This window comes from Chroicocephalus ridibundus, chromosome 8 (genome assembly GCF_963924245.1).
Source record: "Chroicocephalus ridibundus chromosome 8, bChrRid1.1, whole genome shotgun sequence".
Lineage (NCBI taxonomy): Eukaryota > Metazoa > Chordata > Aves > Charadriiformes > Laridae > Chroicocephalus > Chroicocephalus ridibundus.
The window spans coordinates 28,885,438-28,905,020 of record NC_086291.1 but is presented as its reverse complement, the minus strand read 5'-3'; the positions used below and the strand labels follow the sequence as shown (position 1 = coordinate 28,905,020).

At 39.2% G+C, this 19,583-nt stretch overlaps 1 protein-coding gene across 2 annotated transcripts; it reads left to right on the top strand.

Annotated features, from left to right (window-relative positions):
* Nucleotides 1-15: 15 nt before the first annotated feature.
* TRMT1L (tRNA methyltransferase 1 like) lies at nucleotides 16-19,163 on the top strand. 2 transcript variants are annotated; one of them, XM_063342909.1, is made up of 16 exons: nucleotides 16-270; nucleotides 2,971-3,123; nucleotides 4,237-4,299; nucleotides 6,166-6,279; nucleotides 7,341-7,405; nucleotides 7,931-8,060; nucleotides 9,942-10,065; nucleotides 11,236-11,315; nucleotides 12,440-12,686; nucleotides 13,460-13,672; nucleotides 14,374-14,564; nucleotides 15,577-15,655; nucleotides 16,424-16,590; nucleotides 17,231-17,290; nucleotides 17,718-17,844; nucleotides 17,960-19,163. In XM_063342909.1, exons 1-16 carry the CDS (start codon nucleotides 150-152, stop codon nucleotides 18,273-18,275), a joined length of 2,250 nt encoding a protein of 749 aa, XP_063198979.1. In that variant the 5' UTR covers nucleotides 16-149; the 3' UTR covers nucleotides 18,276-19,163. The 2 variants fall into 2 exon arrangements, with proteins under 2 accessions (XP_063198979.1, XP_063198978.1); XM_063342908.1 differs by having other exon boundaries at nucleotides 4,237-4,344.
* Nucleotides 19,164-19,583: the final 420 nt, after the last annotated feature.

The following is a 19,583-nucleotide window of genomic DNA, read 5'->3' as shown; positions in this document are numbered from 1 at the left end:
TGTACGTGCCGGCCGCCGCCGCCGGGCCTCTCCGCCCGCCCCCCTCAGCACCGCCCCCCTCCCGAATAAGACGCGTGTGGGGACGGCGCCGCATCTCTGGGCCTCGACTCGCCTTCCTGCGCCCGACCAGTGGGCTTTCTGCGGAGAAGATGGCAGCGGAGGAGATTGTGGGGGCCTCGCTAGCACAGCTTTCCCCCGAGCGGAGGCAGCCGGGGCAGGAGGACAGCGACGAGGAGAAGCCCGAAGGCGGCAGCGAGACCGCAGCGCTCAGTGAGGGCCGGGCGCGGGGGGCCGTGAGCGGGCGGGCGATGTGGCGGGAGCCGGTGTGGCGGGAGCCGGGCCCCCGCTGAGGGGAGCGGCGCGGCGGCGGCCGCAGCTCCTTTCGCCGGGTGTGCGCGGCCCCGCCATGCCCGGGAGATGCTGCGGGCGGGCGGGCGCCATGCGGAGGCGCAGGAGGGAGAAGCGCTGTAAGAGAACCCTGTAAGGGTTTGAATTTGCAGCCGGGCGCCTGGAACCGCCTTCCCCGCGCCGTCTCCTTTCTCCCCCCGCCTGCGCCGCGAGGGGAGCGGAACCCCCTTCTCCCCGTTCCTCACGACTTTGTGTGGAATCGGGCCGGTGCGGGGCAGGCGGCGGGGCCACACGTGCGCCCGGCCCGGCCCCGGGGCTGAGCCTCGGCCGCGGCCTCGGCGCCTCCCTCCGCGCTCGGGAGCCGCGAAACCGCGCAGCCAGCATCTGCGTGTCCCCCTTTCCTCCCGCAACGAGGCTTTTGCACGTGTGGTTGATAATATTTTATTATTTCAAGCCGTTGCAAAGCGAGGCCTGCGGGGGCGGGGGGGGGCGGTGGTGTGTGCCCTCCCGCCTCTGCCCCAAACGGAGGTTTTCTCCGTTTTTTCTGCCAAACTGTGCTTACACTGCTTGTGCCAGTTTTTTCCAGCCGCGCCAAAACTGCTATTGATGCTAGTCATTTGCTGTTGCGGTCTTACCGATGAAGCGAACTGACGCTTCTAATTAAAAAAAAAAAAAGGATAATTTAAGCTTTTTAAAACATTATTATGTTTGTGCATCATCAGTGACTCCTGATGGGCATTTTAAGGATCCTGCAATCTTGCTTTGATAACAACCTGCCTTTTTTAACCCTTAAATGTGAAAGTTAACCTTTTTTTATGTAGGTATATATACAAATTCTATGTACCTGTATTCATACTCTCCTTTTCCAGCATTTTAACCTATACACTTGCTGTGAAGATGCAGGCAGTCCAGCTGGTGGACTTCAGTCATTGCGATGCTCTCACTATGCGTTTTTGTAACAGTGTTAGCAGTTTTTCTCACAGCACATGTAGTCACAGTCAGTCATTGCTCTTCTTATGGATTTATTGCCAAAAATCTTTCTACTTAATTTTCTTTCTGTCTTTCTATTATTAAAACGTGTAAAAACTATCACCAGGCATCTTACAACTTTTTAATTGAAAAGTAGGCAGGAAATACAAGTGAGTTGTCAGCTTATAAATAGATCTGTGAGAATTACAGCAGTGCTCTCTGAGAAGCAGTGCTGGTCTTGATATATTTTAAGGTAGATGAAATCATTTTACTTTATGCTTTTGTCTGGCTAAACAATTTCTCTAACCCCTGTCTTCAGGTATTCCTTCCATTTCCTCTTTCTGATTTTTTTTAATAGCAAAGATTTGTATCCAATTGCAATGTTTAAAAGCAAACAAACAAAAAACCCTAGGGGAATTGTAAGAACCGCTGGAAGATCCTTCCAGCCCTTATTCTGCCTTCAGTAGTGGCCAGGAGTAGATGGCTAAGGAAGACTAGCAGAATAGAGCAGGCACACATCAATGTATCCTCCAGAAAGATCTTAAAACACAGAAGAGTTTGTTACTCCTTGTTTTCTCGAGCCAAAGGTCGTGGTTTTGTATTTAAAATCCCAGATGGATTTCTCTTCCGTAAAATTCTCACTTTAGCGCTCATAGACTTGCAGCATCCGCGGCGGCCTGTGGCAGGGAGCTCTGCAATGTTAACAGTAGCTTTTGTAGAGAACAATCTTCTGCGCCGAATTTCCAGCTGATACCTCCATTTGGTGCATCCTGGGTTTTGTGTTGGAATAGAGAGTGGATGGTTGACTTGTGCCCTCTCTCTGCACATACTCATAACCTGCTCTGTTGCTTTCAATAGCTAAGCAGTAATGCCATTGCTTTGTTATTTCTTGTCGCTCCTTTTTTGAAACTTAGCTAGTTCAGCCATGTCCATTCGAAAGTCTTTTGTCTCAGGGGCAATACCGTTCGGTATGCAGGCTTAGCGGGGACTTTCAACTTCCTAAAGTCAGTTGATTGAGGAAAGTCCATCTGTATGTCAAATCAAAATTTTTCTTTTCCCCCCGAGTCCACCACTTGATTATTTTTTGTCATTTTATTGCCTATTGCTCAGCCTCTTTAAGTCCTTTTGAAATTTTTCAATAGGCCCATCTGGGTGCTACCCCAGAGAAGTCATTCATTTGCAAATGCTGATGGCACCAGCGCTTAACTATCATCACAGCCCCTGGTGGTAGAAAATTCTTTCCTCACTCCCCTCCTTTTTTCAGATTGTTCAAGTAGTCATAAAGAATTCTAAACTAGTTGCTAGTATATTGTTACAAGTATTTGGACCTCCTCATTGCCTGCTTTGTGTCTTGCTAGGACTGCTTTTTGCCAGAAAATAACATGTAAATATTGTTATGTTAAGTTTAAACATCTGATGATCCAGATGGGCAAACAGTTTCATCTGTCCAGGATGGCAGCATTTCACAGTAATTTCCAAGGATGAGTGATAATTAATCTCATTCTCCAACATACTATTTAGGTATTGTTTTTCCCCTTGTAGTCATTTTTGCCTGTTAGAAGCATCAAATTATTGGAAACAAATGAACATATTTGTATGACTTTGTTATATCAACAACGCTTTTAGTGGTTTTTTTGGTCTGATTTTGTTAAGATGGCGTGGTTGTCTCTGGAAAAGAGAAAAGCAACAACCTGGATATGAAAGATGCTGGGTCAGAAATGGAAACTGAAGAAAAAGGAATGGAGGAAGAATCCGCAAGGGAATCGGATAGCAACATTTTGGATGTATCGTCTGATTATCCAAGAGGTTTGCTAATAAACTCTTTAAGAGTATTTGTGTTGTGTGCTTGAGGAAAGGAGGAGAAAAGGTAGAAATGGTGGAGAAGAAAGGTAAAGGGAATGTGTTGAAATCTTCATTTTCCATACATCTGATAGGTATGGATACCTTTTCCCATTCATTTAAATAAAATATTTTCCTAAGGCATTGGAAATATCTCTCAAATGAGATGCTATTTTCCCCTTAACTAACATTTCTAGAAATTGCTGTGGAAGTTTGCACGTACACAGTGACAGGAAACAAGCCACAGTTAGATGAGGTATGATCTACGTTAGGCTCTGATGCAGAAGCACCACAGAGAGCAGAGAAAATCTATTGTATCTAAAAAAAAGCTGGGAACTGCTTTTAACCCTAGAATTCAGATTCACCTCTGTATCTTGAGCACATTGATCAATTGCTATCTTTGTTTCACATAACAACAACTGAAGACTAATCTTGTAAAAACATTGTAAAGGATTAAAATTGCTACAGAATTGGTATTACTGTAAACTGATGTGTTGTGTTCGCTGAAGCCAACAAAGCTGATTTATTGGATAGGCTAATTCTCCACTGTTCCCATTGCCTGGCAAGTTGAAAAATTGGGAGGTGAATTTAATGGTTAAACAGTCCCCTAAGGAGGAAAAAAAAGTGGTAGAATTGAATTTGTTGTGGCTATACAGTGAATAATTGTTACTTAAAATTGGTCCACTTCTAGCTGATACTTTAGTTTTGCCAGACAGTTCATAGGTTGTTTTTATGCCGAGCAGTAAAATTGGGAGTAAGTGAAATGTGATGTCATCTTTTCAGCTTGTTCTACTCAAACAAAGGTCCTTCCCATTTCATAAATTTAATGTGTCAGCATTAAAAAGCAAGTAGATGCTTGTATAGAAATATATGGATCTTATTAAAGAACTATTCTGACGATTAATTTTGCAGTCATTCCTCCTACCATGGAAGTTAAGGGACACAAACAAATATTCCAGTTGGTACTATAGTCTTTCTCTAATAGCATTAGATTTGAAATGATGCATAGAAAAATAGCAGCAAACTAAAAATAATTATTTAACTACAAATGTTTAACTTCTAAATTTCTCTGCTTTTTAGAGAAACATATTTCAATTCAAAGACATCTTGCTGATCTAGAGAAACTAGCTAACCTGAAAGAAGGTGAGTTTACTGTGGCAGTATCTCAGAACACAGATCATGTTTCAGGTATTTACATTTGTTCTTAACTTTTATTTTTAACACACTATATATTTATGCTTGAAGACTAGGGGTTTTGTAAAAAAAGAAAAAAAACTTTGATTTGTTCCCTTGCTTATTGAATATTGTACTTCCTTCAGTAAAATTTAAGGCCTTAATGATTCCTTCACATCTTTTTCCTCTGCATTGTAGCATTTCTAATGTTGGCAGTGTGCATGGATCAGCAAAATTTTAATTCTAGCTATATCAGCAGCTTAATCTCATTTTTATTTTACTTCAAGTGCCACGGTAACAGGGAAGCTAATTGTTGTCTTTGCAGTGTTTAAATAAATATGTATTCTGTTTCAGATGTTTTCTCTGTATTTTCCCCCCCTGTATTCACTTCTGATCCAGATGTATATTGAAGGATTGCTTTAAGACTGCAAGGTGTTTTTATTACAACATTTATATTTTAGCTGATTACATGTATGTATGTAGTGCTGTCAGTGGCAGCCCTGTCAACTGAAACTAGGTTTTATTCACAGATCAAGGAAAAGGATCATCAGGGTCCACACAGGCTTTGTATCGTATGGCTTTTGTGCCTTAATAATTTTTAGAGTGGCCACTGATGGAAATAATGGCCTGCTTCCATGTCTCTCTAATTTTACTAACAAATATGCTAAAAACGTACATAGTTCCATTTTTAATGAGGAGATGGGTCATGAGCATCTCATAACTCTGGTACTTGCAGCCGTTGCTGAACCGAGTTATATGTAAATCCATGGTAGCAATAAGAAAATCACTATTCCCTTGTCTATTCCCAGTAGTAATTTTTTATTTCTTCTGCATGGATGTAGCATTCTTCTGCCATGTGTGATAATGGACTGACTTGTATTTATTACCATCGCCTCATGTATTTGATATCCAGTAAATCATAAAAGAGGCTGATCAACATTAGAGAACACTGGTTATTTATTCGGTGAGCTGTAGACTGCCTCTGTTGGCTACAGTGGCATGGGATTCTGTGTGGATATAGTAATCCACTCATAAAAAAGTAATAAAAGAGGAATGTTGCGGTTGTGCAAGCCTAAGATAAGCAATTATTATTATAGGTCCCCATGTTCTGTGCCATATTTCAGGATCTATCCAGTGTTACTTGAACACATGCAGGCTTTTCTGCTAAATTCTGCATGAGAGGCTGTTTGACATTTAGCAGTCTTAAGACCCATGAGCAGATGTGTGCATGCTCTAAAACATCATTCCTGTGTGCAGCCCTACAACATAAGTCTCCCAATAACTAGTTTTTATTTTGGTTAGTACTTCAAGTGCTTCAACACCTTTGATGTCAGATAATCTTGCCTTTGCTTTTTTGTCCCTTATGCAAGATTTCCAAGAAGAAAAATTATTTTTTTTAACATAAAGTACACTGTCTTTTTTTTTTGCAGCTTAAAAAGGTACTGGGTGCTTGTTTTATCTAAAAGATTGAGGAGGGGGGAAGACAAATTCTTGTTCTAACCTCTTGAGGTATTTTTTTAATCACTGTAAGTCTCTAGACTTGATCTATAAAATTTTATATTCTGCAGAAGTTGTATTAGCCTCATTGCTGGAGTAAAAAATACTAGAAAACAAAAAGTAATGGTTGCAGAAGTTAATGATCTTTAAAGTAATAGTTGTTCTTGGCTGTATTCTGTGGAGTAAAAAGAGGCAATCCATAAATTTGACCTTTGTGTTTGCTGGATTTAGAATATACCCTGGGGAATTACTCTCTGGTAGTGCTGTCATTCCCCATTGCCATCGGTGGTAACTGCACTTGATATGTTTCTCATACTTATTCTTTATTTGTGTTTTCAGATGAAAAAAAGCCTTGTCCATTGTGTCCTGAGGAGAAATTCAAAGCTTGCTATAGTCATAAACTCCATCGTCACCTTCAGAATTTGCACTGGAAAGTGTCTGTTGAATTTGAAGGTAATGGTAATCGTATTTGAATAGTAAACACTAGAAGAAATGGTGGACATGTAGGACATTGTTCTGTGTTTAATCTTTTTAAACTCTCTTGACTTCAGCATCTTGTTACCAGCTCTGAATGAGAACCATATTTTGTCATAATGAATTTTGACATGAGTGTAAAATATAAATGTAAAATAGCTTGGTATTCTACATGACAAAATAGTTACAGTTGTGTGTTTTCTCATATAAAAAAATAATTGCTTGTCATGTCATGAAAATTACTATAAAATCTAAAATATTTATATAATGAAAGTGTTTTGGTTGTATTAATAATCAGACAAGCGCACACGTGGTCATTTTTGGCTCATCATAAAGGTTCCCTGGCTTCAGATAAATACTTAATGTATTTATTTAGTATCTGTATTTAGTATCTTTATCTGTTTTTTTTTTTAACAAACTCTGTGATCTACTTGTTAAGATGCATTGAAATCCCTACAGGAAGTTTAAGAAGGAAAAGAAAGAGTGGTTTTTAAAGAACTAGGTGCATGAGTTTGCGGGAGATAGAATGACTAATCAGAAGATGGACAAGATTAAAGTTAAATTAAAAATTATCTGACTGGAGTTCTGGTTTTGCATGCACTAGCAGGTGTCTTTTTTGTTGTTTTGTTTGGGTTTTTTTTTCTTTAAACTGTGGAACGTATGTTTTATAGGAGTATTCACACAAGTCTCTTAGCCAGGTAACAATACTTTTGTAAAATACTCACAAGTACCATTGGAAGTTATATACCATATAGCCAGAAGACTAAGCATAGCTGTGTAGGATTAAAATGAATTGCTTATATATAGTTTTTTTCATATTTTAAAAATTTATGTGTATAATTAGCTGATAAATGTGTGGAAGGTGAGTTTATCATATAGTTGGTAATGTTCTCTTGTCACTGTCTTGTGGCAATACTTGGGAATCTTAAATGAGACTGTGCCCTAAAAATAAAGAAGATTTTGAATCAGAGTTTGCAGTGTAGGAAATTTGCATTCCATTTACTTGTTGTACTGTGGTGTGACAAGAATTTGTTTTCCAGGGTACCGAATGTGCATCTGCCACTTACCTTGTCATCCAGTAAAACCAAACCTCGTTGGAGACCAGGTAAAAGGGCTGAATCACAGAAATACGTTACCCTACAAAGTAGGGGGGAATGGGTGATTTAGGGGAACTTCTGCCATGTACTTGGTCTCAAATAATCCAGTGTGGGATACCAGAAGCTTATCGGTCCAGAATATAAGTATCTGATATACTACCTTTGAGTAGTTGAATGTAGTTGTATCTCTCTTATTTTGGTGGGTAAAACGCTGTCACAGTTGGGAATAAACAGCAGCTTTGTGTGGAAGAGATAAAGGGTTCATTAGGCCAGGTGAGGGATGCGTCTCAGTTCCTTCCCTGTGTGCTGAGTATGTGGAGTTTGGGCAGAGTTTAATTGCTTTTGGTGCTGTGGCAGGATAGCTGCGCTGTGCTGGCTCTGCTGGTGTGATTGTGTACAGTCCTGTAGGTTCAAAATATTTTGTATGCACTAGAGATAACAGACAGATGATTTCTTCATGTGCCTGTGTTCAGGTATAGTTCTACTTTAACCATTTTTATCTACTCTGAAACTATACATATCATATTTTACAGACACTTTCAAAGATGGGAGCCCATTACCATTGTATCATCTGTTCAGCAACTATCACACGAAGAACTGATATGATAGGTCATATTAATCGTCATGTGAATAAAGGAGAAACTGAATCAAGGTTTATTACAGGTAGGTTCTTCTATAAAACATTCCGTCTTTTTATACTATCTACCACATGGAATAACTGATATGTGGGTGAGAGACATGAAAAAAATTCCAAAATGGATTTAGCCTTATGAATGAGAAATCTGCCTTTAATATTTCAAAACACTATCTTTTCCTCAAAAGTGTAGCAGTGTTGTGATTTAGTCTCTGCATGGAACAGCTACTCTGTTCTTGTTGGTGAATAATATTGCATTCACAATTAGTTAATATTGGAAATACAGGTTTCTGTCTCTCCAAAACAATGGAGGACATGGAATCCATGAAAAACAATCTGTATAGAGAATTTGATGCCTATGTATTTGGCTGTGTGTGTGTTTGTAAATCAGTCTTGCGTAAATCTGCAATGTAAAAATCCTTGGCTTTTTATCCCAATTGCATCAGCATGAATTCACAAACCAAGATAACTTTTAGTTCTGGAGAGTCATGACAGAGCTGTCCATAGTTGTTTAGTAAATGACGATCCTGTTTGACTTTCTCCAGAACTAGATTTTTGTTTCTAAACTTGATTGGAAGAATTTTAAATAATTGGAATTATTAATTATATTAATTATTTATATTAATTATATAATTAATTATATAGCCAGTAACTAGGACCATGTAGCCACTTGCTCGCTCCCCATCCCCAGTAGGGTAGGGAGAAGAGGGAGAAAAGGAACGGGGGGGGAAATCGTGGGTTGAGATAGAGTAATGGAGGAGAATAATAATGGTAAAATAATATACAAAGTAAAGTGATACAGCACAAGTCGCTCTCACCACCTGATGTGGTGAGAGTGATTTGATTGCCCAGCATGACATCTATGGTATGGAATATTCCTTTGGCCAGCTTGTCTCTGCTCCCTCTCAACTTATGTGGGAAGCTGAAAAAGTCCTTGACTTTTTTACATCACTTAGCAACAACTAAGACAATATGCGTTATCAAATTATTCTCATACTAAATCCAAAACACAGCAGCTGCTAGGAAACTAACCAGCTGAAACCAAGACAGATATAATAAAGATGAGGCTGGGAGCTGTGAGGGTCACACTTGTCTCTGTTACCAATATGCAGTTTAGGAGTAGTAGTTTAGTGTCTGGGGGATCAGTTTGTGTGTCTAGGAAGTGATAGTAGTGTGTATGCATACCTTTAACTTTAATAGAGTGTGTGTTGTGAAATAGATTAATCTCTGTATCATTCCCTTCAGAGCTGTCAGTAAAGAATGACCCATTCGTTATTTTTTTTAACAAAATGTATGTGGCTATTTTTCTAACAGGGAGTAGAGAAATCCAGAGGTCAGATATTTCTTGCTTTGGAGGCAATTCAGCAACACTTGGGGGCTGTGAATGTACCCAAAGCATAAGTGCCGAAATTGTCCCTCTGCTTGTGCTGTCTATACATGTTTTGTGAAGCTGTTTGGTAACTTACAGATCAAGGATTTTGAGGGATTTCCGTAGTTCACCGATAAATATCCAGGACTGTGTTAATAGGGTTTTAATTAATTAGCAATGTATTATGTTTGAACATGCAAAACAAATGTGCTAAGCCTCAGGCTCAGGGGCTTGCTCTCTTAAATTTGAGTGGGTACGTAGGAGCCCAACTGAGAAACAAATCTGGTATTTTATGGGAAGACAAATTGAGGTAGAGCTTGATCCTTATCTGCCACTCTTGGGACTGGAAGAGAAATTGTTGCCAGGTTTTTCCCCCCCTGTGTACTAGTTAACTGATCCATGTGTGCCAGTTGGATTACTGCGTAACCCAGACTTCTTGCTATATGGGAGCAAATTTTCAATTTAATTTATCAAATGTGCTAATGCTAATTTCCAATTCTTACAAACTCTTTTCCTTCCCCCCACAATTGCTTTCTTTTAGTTCCTGCACCCAAGTCTTCTCATGAAGTGCTCAAAGAGTTGGCCACGGATGTGCAGGTTCTTCCCAACTACTCCACACCTCAGAAAACAGATTCCTATTTTAATCCTAAAATGAAACTCAACAGGTGAGAGAATGGAGTGGGAGGATGCACCAGAGGGATGGTGAATTTTTAGTGAAAAATACTCATGTTTTTCGAAAAGCAAATCCTGTGAAACTTTTGTTCAAAGGGCGGGAGAGATGGCATTGGTGAGTAATAAGGTGTGGTTCCTGGGAGAAGAATTCTGTTTGGAAGTGCTTTTAATTTACTGCTTGGATATTTTCATTTGATTTGGAAAGGTTTCCATCAGAAGAGTCATGATGAATAATGTTTAAACCCAAGAAGACTATGTGGGGAAATATTGTCATTTCTGAAGCAATTAAGTAGATTTATGTGATGAGTAGTTTATGGAAAAGGATGGGATTTGAAGAGAAGAGCACACTTGAAAACTAACTTCATTGTATACACTTCAGATGTTTTTCTGTGAATTTCCACAAGATAACTACGGATAGTCACTGCTTTCTCTCCTTTAACTGAACAGCAGCATACCCATTTACAGTTTTCATATTCTAGGACTTTTTCTTTTGGGACTCTGATGCTCTCAAGTCTTCTCTTTATTTGGATTTAAAAAGGTGGAGGAAGAAACATTCTGTTTTTTTAAGGAGAGTCACAAATAGTGTCTGTACCACACCTGAAAGGTGCAAGCATTGACACTGAGGCATGGGACTGGGTGTCAGCCCGTTCTGACCCCTCATCCATGCCGTGCTGACAATATTTGAGCTTCCAGGCTTAAAGTTGCTTCAGATGGCGTCTGTGAAAGCTAAGAATGCCTCTGAAGAAGGCCTTTGCGCTTAAGGTTATGGCTATGCCTAAAAAATAAGGCCTGTTCCTCAACACAGTGGAATTCCATTGCTCTACAATAACTTCTGGCATATTTAAAGCACAGGGCCATGAGTGGGGTAGTATCAGATTGTGCTGGGAAAGTAAGGAAAACCACTATTTACTCTTGAATGCTGGCCACTTTTCCCAGTGTTGGAGTCACTGATAAGTTGATTCCAGACCTTACTTTATGAATATCCTGCTGTAGAATTAAACTTTTAAGGGCAGTTGAAGTTTTTGCTTTACAGTTCTTCTGTGAAAAAGGTAGAGTTTAGCTTAAATGTTCTAGTATTATGTTCAAGGAAAATAAATAAGGAAAAGGAAGGAAAAAATATCCTCTCAGCTTACTTACTGTGACCATTCTTTTTTATTTTCAAGGCAACTGATATTCTGCGCACTAGCCGTTCTAGCTGAAGAACGAAAACCGATAGAATGTTTGGATGCTTTTGGTGCCACGGGTAAAGTCAATTTCTTTAATTTTTTTGGCTAATATCCAATAGTACGAAGCTGCAGAAATCAGTAGTAACCGACACCGGATATTAAAAAATAATCTGAGGTATACAATAATTTTCTTCCTTAGGCAGGCTGTCGTTAGTTTCCATACCAAAAAAAAAAAAAATCAGCTGTCAAGAGCCTGCTATTAGGCCTTTTAAAAAGACTGTAAATAACATTAAATCAAAGTTTAGTTGTCTCCTTAAAATCAGTTGCCTCAACGTCCATGAAGTGACACCTTCCTAAACTTGCATCCGAGGTCACAAATCTCTTGTGGCTCTGTGGCTGTGGAATATGGCTGTAAAATCAACCTGTGGTTTAAAAATGGTGATGAATCCAAGCTTCTTTATCAGAATCGCCTTGTAATTAATTGCAACATTTCTGAACGTGAACTAGATGTACAGTAGTTATATCAGTGTCTATTAACCACCTGTAACAAAAATCTGGAGAGATCTGAATTGCTGCCTCGTTTATCAGCCAACGGCTGTTAACTTAAGGTTATAGTTGAGAATAGCAGTAACTGCTCAGCACTCTGCATAAAAATTCCAATGGTGAATTTATCACCATTCTGTACTAGGCCAGACTTCCCAAGTGCAAGAATAATGTTGGTAACACATATTGTTTTAGATGTTGTGAAGTAATGCTTCTATTTTTTTTTCAGATGAAATCAGGGCAGTCAGCAATAAATATTTGGAGGCAGCTTAAAAATCTTGACAGTAGCTATTACCCTGTTTACTATTGGTCTGTGACAGGCATCTGTCTGCTGCTCTGGAGTGTTAAACGAGCCAAGGGGCTTTCCTGCAGATTGTGGGTCAGCTGCTTGCAAATACCACAGGTCTTTCAGTTTATAACCCCAATTATCGTACAAGATGGTGACAAATAGACTGTCCCTTGACAAACTCCATTGTCACTCTGTGCTGAGGCAGAAGGTCACCAACGCGTTTTTGCAGGAACATGACAAAATTTGCATAGTGCACACTTCTGTATTAGAAACATTTGCAAGGATGCATTTTTTTTTTCTTGGTGTGTTCAGCAACCCAGAAACCAACTCCTTATTCTGTCATGGAGTTACAATTCTGTCTTTCCTTAGGTATAATGGGATTACAATGGGCAAAGCATCTCAGGAGTTCTGTGAAAGTTACAATTAATGATTGTAATGAAAATTCTGTGACAATGATTCAGGAAAACTGCCATTTAAACAAAATGAAGGTGAAACTGAACACTAAGGAAGATGACAATGATGAAGCTCTGGGAGATGGAGAAGAAAATACTGACACCATTGAGGTGACAAAAATGGATGCCAATGTTATAATGCATTTGAGATCGTTTGATTTTATGTAAGTGTTGAATTTTTTCTGCTGATAATTTTCTGGCTTGGTAGTGACACCCCCCATCTCCCAGTGAATGATTAATTAGGGAAGCTGGAATGAAAGAAGCAACCAATGGTCCCATGGTATTTTAAATGTCATTTTGTTGTCCCATAAATGGTGTGGGAACAGAACAGTAATCGAAATAGCTGGAAAAATATTAAGCCCTTCTGACATCTGGAATTGGCTATAAATATACATGAAAATTTTAAGCCAAACTATTTTTTTGTATAACTTCATTGTCTGCTTGATAAAGAGAAATGTCAAATTAACCCTTTATTTTTCTTAAAACTTTTAATTAGTTTAAAATTCACATCTGTGCATGTCATCGTGTAGGACTTTATTGTGTCTCTTGTTTGAATCCATTTTGCAGCATATTAATTTCCAATTAATGTAGGCTAATTCTTCCAAGTTGGCTTTATAGATGCAGACATTCAAGACCATATACAGACATCAAAAATAGTGATTGGATTTTTTGTATTTATTAACATGTAGATCTAAGCTAATTATTTAGTACGTAAACTGGAATGTATACATGTGAAGGTATTTTTGTTTTTAGAAGTTTCCCTTTGCTTTAAGGATAAAGGTGTAAGCATCAGGCCAATGTTCTCGTAACTTGAAATAGTCATTGGGTCAGGATGCAAATATGACCATAGGTGAAGCTTACAAAGTAGTGTTTTCCTGAGATTAAACTAAACTCTTGAGCATCTATAGATACTCAGTGGGACTTCCTTTCTTTTCAGTCATTTGGACCCCTATGGAACTTCTGTGAATTATCTGGATTCTGCCTTTAGAAATGTGAGAAATCTTGGAATTGTGTCATTGACGTCCACAGACACCAGTTCTCTGTATGCAAAGGCTCAACACGTTGCCCTGCGTCATTATGGATGTAATATTGTCAGAACAGAGTACTACAAGGAACTGGCAGCCAGAATAGTAATTGCTGCTGTGACAAGGTACTGATAAAACAAATCAGCTCAATTTCTGGTAGAAGTTTATTAAAAAGTATTAGTGATACAAAACTTGAGACTTCTGCTGTAGGTTGTACATGTTCAGTTTCCAGAACGCCTTAGTTCTAAAAGCCAGACTTGATGCAAAATTAATGTTTCATAATTCTTGTGCTGCTAGGGGATAATGTAAATTTTAAACTAAAAGACTGGGCAAGGTGAAAATGCATAAATAGGGGAGGGTTTGGGAATGGTGGGGAGGGATGGTAATGTAAAAATTAGAATCATAGAATTGTTTGGGACTTGCCTATCTGCAAACTTTTATTCCTTTGTCAATTTTGTGGTCTTTTTAGTACTGCACAAGACTTTAAAATATTAATTAAACTGCTCGAATGGCTTCTAGCTAAGCATTGCAGTTAGACTTGCTTTAATGGAACTGATAGTAACTACAGATCCTTGTGCTTGTGGTTAAAAAGATTAATGTAATTACTAACTTGTAAAATTAGTCATTTGCATATAGATATTCTCAGTAAATTCAGTCTATTAGATAAATGCAGACATAAAACCTGGTCCCTGATTAGGGAAAAAAGCTACAGGCGAGAGGATGGGAGAACTGACTGCTCAGGAAAGATGGGGAGGAAATAAAGCATACAGAGGTCTTCAAAATGCCAGAGCACAAATACTGACCTGAGAATGTTTCTCTTTCATAGAGCTGCAGCTCGCTGTAACAAAGGCATTGAAGTCTTACTTGCCGTAGCTCTAGAACACTTTGTTCTAGTAGTGGTCAGAGTTTTACGGGGACCATCTCCTGCAGATAATTCGGCAAAGAAAATAAGATACCTCATCCATTGCCAGTGGTGCGAAGAGAGAATTTTTCAGAGAGAGGGTAATATGGTAGAAGGTAAATGGCTTTTCTTTTGCACTTTCTAGAGCTGATTCCTGTATCTATCTATTTTGTGATTGTTTAGACCTTGTTTATATTACATCCTTTTAGCAAAGTAATAATTCCATTTAATCGAGTGATGAGTGTATTATATGAAGCAGAGAAGGTATTTCTAATACACCAATATCCGCTTTCTGGTAGTGTGTACATTCCTGTAATGCACTTAGTGGTAAATGAAGGCAGCCTCTAGGTTCAGTTGACTGTTCATGGGCTGTCTCTATACGTGAGTGAACAGAGGTAGGAGACAAAAATCAGAGGTAAAAATTAAAAAGAAAGAAAGAGGTAGCTACTAGCCAGGTGGTAGTTTGGATGAATATGAATGGGAAAACCTTGTTTCAAAGTTAGGGGTTCTTTGATATCTAACTACTAACTGGTGGTGTCTTTGTCCTGCTCAAAGTCAGGTGCAGGCACATGCAATAATGAGCCTTTTATTAAAAAGATTTTTTTTAAAAAAGAGGTAAAGCTTTAAGAACAGAAATGACTAACTGGTAAGTACAGTGTTATAGTGGAGATCTTCATTAGTAAACAAATTGTTTACTTAATGCCTTGCAAGCAAGCTGACTTGCAGCTTAGGAAACTTGTAGGTGGCTGTATTTTGTAGAGGTGATTGACTGATGTTTGACACTTTTGTTGATATTTACTGTTAATCTGGACAGCTGCTTATATAAGTAGTAAGGCTCATAACTTCCTTGATACTTGAAATCTGCCAAGAAACATATGAAGTTATGTGGTTCTTTTTTGTTTTCTTTCAATGCTTTAACAATGATTAAAGATCAAGTCATCAATCGCTAAGGTCTCTTAAGCACTGCTTGGCAGAAGGGAGAGTGGTGTCACACTTCTGCTGCTGCTTGTCCTTCCAAATACCTCCCCTGAAGCAAGCTGCTGCTCCCTCTCTGTGTCACCTCTAGCGAGTGAAGTAGGCATTGCTGACTATTAAAAAACAACTTAAATCCTGTTTTTTTCTGTTTAGAAAACCCTTACCAGCAGCTGCCTTGTGATTGTCACGGCAGTATGCCTGGGAAGACGGCAGTAGTTCTTGGTCCTCTCTGGTAAGTCCAGAACACAGTACAGAATTGGAGAATAATTTGGGAGGGAAGGACCTCTGGGGGTCAGCTTTTCAGTCATAGAATAAAAATGCAGATCTGCTGGATATTATAGCACTACAAAAAGGGGTACAGCAATTCGGGGAACACTTAACTGATTTTGCGTTTAGTAGGGTATTGAGTTTTTGCTTTTGTTCATAGAGTTCAAACTAATTAATAAATAATAACAAACTTGCTTTAAATTTCATATTCAGTGCAGCTTATGTAATCCATCTCGCACAGGAGAACCTGGCTGTGTATTCTCTACTGGCCGAATGTTAAGCAACATTTACTTACTAAATAATTTATTAATCCTTCCATGTGCTGATGGTAGTAAATAATACACTGCTTGATAATTAATACTTAGAATTTTTTCTTGTGAGAAACAAGAATAAATCTTTTTGCTAAGTCTTTAAACTATTTCAAAGCAGTATTAAAAATGGTTGACAGTTGGCAGTGCCTTTCTTGTGGGGCTTAAATGACTTTCTCAACATAGTAGGGCAGAAATAAAATTACCATTCTTGAAATCTTGATTATTTTCTTTTTTAACGTGAGACCAATACTACTGTAATTGTAAACAACGGAATTCAATATCACGAAGTTAAGAACACGGTCAGCCTGACGCAGCACTTTGGTGTAACATAATTGCTGAACAATTTGGGCAAGAGATTTTTAGAGTAGCTTTTTTGCTTTCACTAAGAAGTCTTAACTTTTCCCTTCTCTTGCATTTCATAGGTCAGGAGCGCTGTTTAACACTGGATTCCTCAGAAGAATGCTGTTTGAGGCTGTCCAGTATGGTTTGGATGAAGCTCAGCCACTCCTAAAAACATTAGTTTGTGAAGCAGAGTGCACAACTTCAAAACACTTTACTACCCATAGTCCTTGCGATGAGAACAAACAAGGTAAGAAAAACGGCAGGCTGTTCACAAAAAGAATTGTGGTGATTTAGAGAGATGCTGCTCTTTGGTAACTTACTACTAACAGCAGCGTATCCGTAAAATTAAATGCAGCGTGGGACTTGGCAGCTCTTGTCAGATGGTCTCTGATGCTGTAAAAAGCGCAGGCTCTGTCAGAGGCGTAGCACTGGGTTAGACATATTTAATCAGTGTGACAGATCCGAAACCAAATAAACATAACACAGGCAGGTGGACTGCCATGAAATCCAGCACGTTCCTGAAGGAGATGGAAATATTAACTGTCTGCTAGTTCTTCGGTGGATCCTGATCCAGGAGCATGTGCTGCTGTTAGGGAGAGAAGATTCCAGCTGTCACGCTCTGCATACTCCCCAGGGACTGCAAATCAGTGTGCCAAAAGAAATGGCTTTCTGCATGGGAACACCGTGCCACTCATTAAATGAAATCATATTTTTAATATCCCCTCTAAATTCAAGTTACTGAGTTAGTATGTAAAAGTTACCCATAGATATGCTTCTTCCTACGCTTCCTTCTTCAGGCCAGAATGTGGTATTCTCTTTCTTTGAATATATTTTGTCATTTTACTGTCTTACAGTAGAATTAATTTTGACTTTTAATTGTATTCTAGAAGAGTGTGGTGTATATATAAAAACACCAAATAATTCTGCAGAATCCTACTTGGTACCTGGTAAGTAGATCATTTTGGTATAGCTGTAGCAGTTTCAAATTAAACTATAGTTTAAGTGATGCCTAAGCCCAACCCAGTGTTCACATTTTAATTTTTTTTGTTTATTTAATAATACTGGTACTTGGGGTTTTTTTTCCCCCCACTGAATACTGATTTTACTGTATCTTCATCCAGAATCACATTTACTGGTAAAAGCAGAATGCGAAATACTCCATGAAGTGTACTTGACTTTGCTTGTTATTACTGAAACTGGCACATCAGTTAAAATTCAGGCCAGATTTTAACTGCAAAATACTAGCTTATAAAAGCAGACACAAAGGTGTAGTTGCTGTGTGGCTTTTTTTTTTTTTCCGTGTACTGTCTTTTAGCATTTTCCTGTGGTGTTACTGAGTGTTCCCTGGTTTCACTGGTATTTTTTGTGGTCCAGGAAAAAGAAAAAGCAATGAAGTGATTCGAAATGCCGCCAAGCGACAGAAAGCTGAGAACAGCGCTGAGCACCCTGCGTTTTACTACAATATCCACAGACACAGTATTAAAGGAATGAACATGCCAAAGTAAGGTTTTCGTTAAGTTCCAGTCTTAGATTACTATGACAACAATTACATAACTTGTATTGAATCTGCTTTATTAACTCCTTTTTAAATGATTTTTTTTTTGTTCTTTTTTTAGGTTAAATAAGTTCTTATGCTATCTCTCTGAAGCTGGATACAGAGTCAGCAGAACCCACTTTGATCCTATGGGAGTCCGCACAAATGCGCCCTTGGCACAGTTTAAGACGATCCTTATGAAGTACAGCACGCCCACATACACGGGAGGGCAGGCAGAAGGCCCCCTCCATCGAGCTGAAGATGTCCAGGCAGGAGAACAGGTTGAAGCTGCTGCAGACGGCAAGGTGGAAGATGCTGAGTTTCTGGAAGATGATAAATCCGGAGTTGCTGCTGCCGTGTTCACAAAAGACTACCCTACTCATTGTGCAGCTGATTAATGCAAATCGTTTTGTTCGTAGATCGGGATATTACAGACTTGCGCACCCTGTTCAAGTAAGCCAGTACTTCTTACCAAACTGGATTTTAAGATTTTTGAGTTGTGTGCTATTTTAATTTGAAAAGACACTTTAAAATTACGTAGCAGAACTTGCCCCTGATGACAGCGTGTGTGCGGTCCCGGTGCTGTTACTGTGAGAAGGTCTCCGAGGCAGTTCTTAGCTTTTATGCTCACATCCACTTTGAGACGGAAGCATGGCGGCTGCGCCCAAGTCTCTAGCAAAGTCCTGTCGCCAGCACAGAATCCAGAAAGGTGGCTGGGGCCAAAAGTCTTAAGCATTTCCAAACACGAGGTTAATATGAAACAGAATATTCCTCAAATGAATCATTCCTAAACCCTGACTGGTTAGAATTGAGAGGGAGGTCACGTTAAGGTGATAAAATATCCCAGGATAAAATCTGATGTGATTTTAAACAAGCCAGAAAGTCCTGAGTCAGTGTGCTTCTAACTCCAGATTGCACATGTCGTCTGGCGTTCGGTTCTGTTTTCACAGTTCTGCTTACAAGCAAGGGCCTAACAGAAGTGAGAACGGAAAGGAACGGTTACATGACTGTTACTGAAACCTCACAGTTTATAACCAAACTTTAGTGAATTGTGTTAGTTACTCCAGGTAGGTGTTTGTTCCAAGATTACGTTTCATTGTGTACCACAAAAAGGTACAGCGACACGGCACCGCAAGTTGAAGTTCTAGGTGAAGTTTTGCTATGAATTTGTCAGTAATACAATCGTAGCTGTTAAAAAGATCTCTTCTGTGAACGAGCAAAGATGCTGTGTGTTGGTAGTTGGCTCTGGTTTCCTTAAATACATGGCAGTATTCTAGCCAAATAAGCTTGACTTTGTCCTTTCTTTCCCCAAAACTTTGCTTGGATACCTCCGGGTGTTTCACTTGAATTGGGAACAACTATTGCAATTAAACTAGTTCCGTCTTTCTCACAGGTTTGGTGTTCAGCCAGCTTTATTTAAGAGAAGAATTTGATTATTCTTATTTATCCGTCTCTGAAACACCACAGTAAGAGTATTAATTGCTTCTCTCTCATTGAGTGCCAACCAGGAGTAACATGACTGATACACTCCTGAGTATGCAAAACACCCGCAGCTCCTCTCAGGCCAGGATTAAGTTACTACCTCTTTTACCATCTTAAATTCAGGACTGCTTTCGTACCAAGTTATTTTCATTCTGTCCAAATTAAAAAAAGAGGAGACCACTATCGAGATAACTGCACTTCAGCAGTCATACAGCAACAAACTT

What these genes read in the sequence shown, in the direction of transcription:
- TRMT1L (XM_063342908.1), top strand. Translation starts at nt 150, where the DNA reads ATGGCAGCGGAGGAGATTGTGGGGGCCTCGCTAGCACAGCTTTCCCCC. An exon ending in TGAATCAAGGTTTATTACAG is followed by an intron (nt 8,061 to 9,941) that starts GTAGGTTCTTCT and finishes GCTTTCTTTTAG; the next exon opens with TTCCTGCACCCAAGTCTTCT. An exon ending in AAAGGAATGAACATGCCAAA is followed by an intron (nt 17,845 to 17,959) that starts GTAAGGTTTTCG and finishes TTCTTTTTTTAG; the next exon opens with GTTAAATAAGTTCTTATGCT.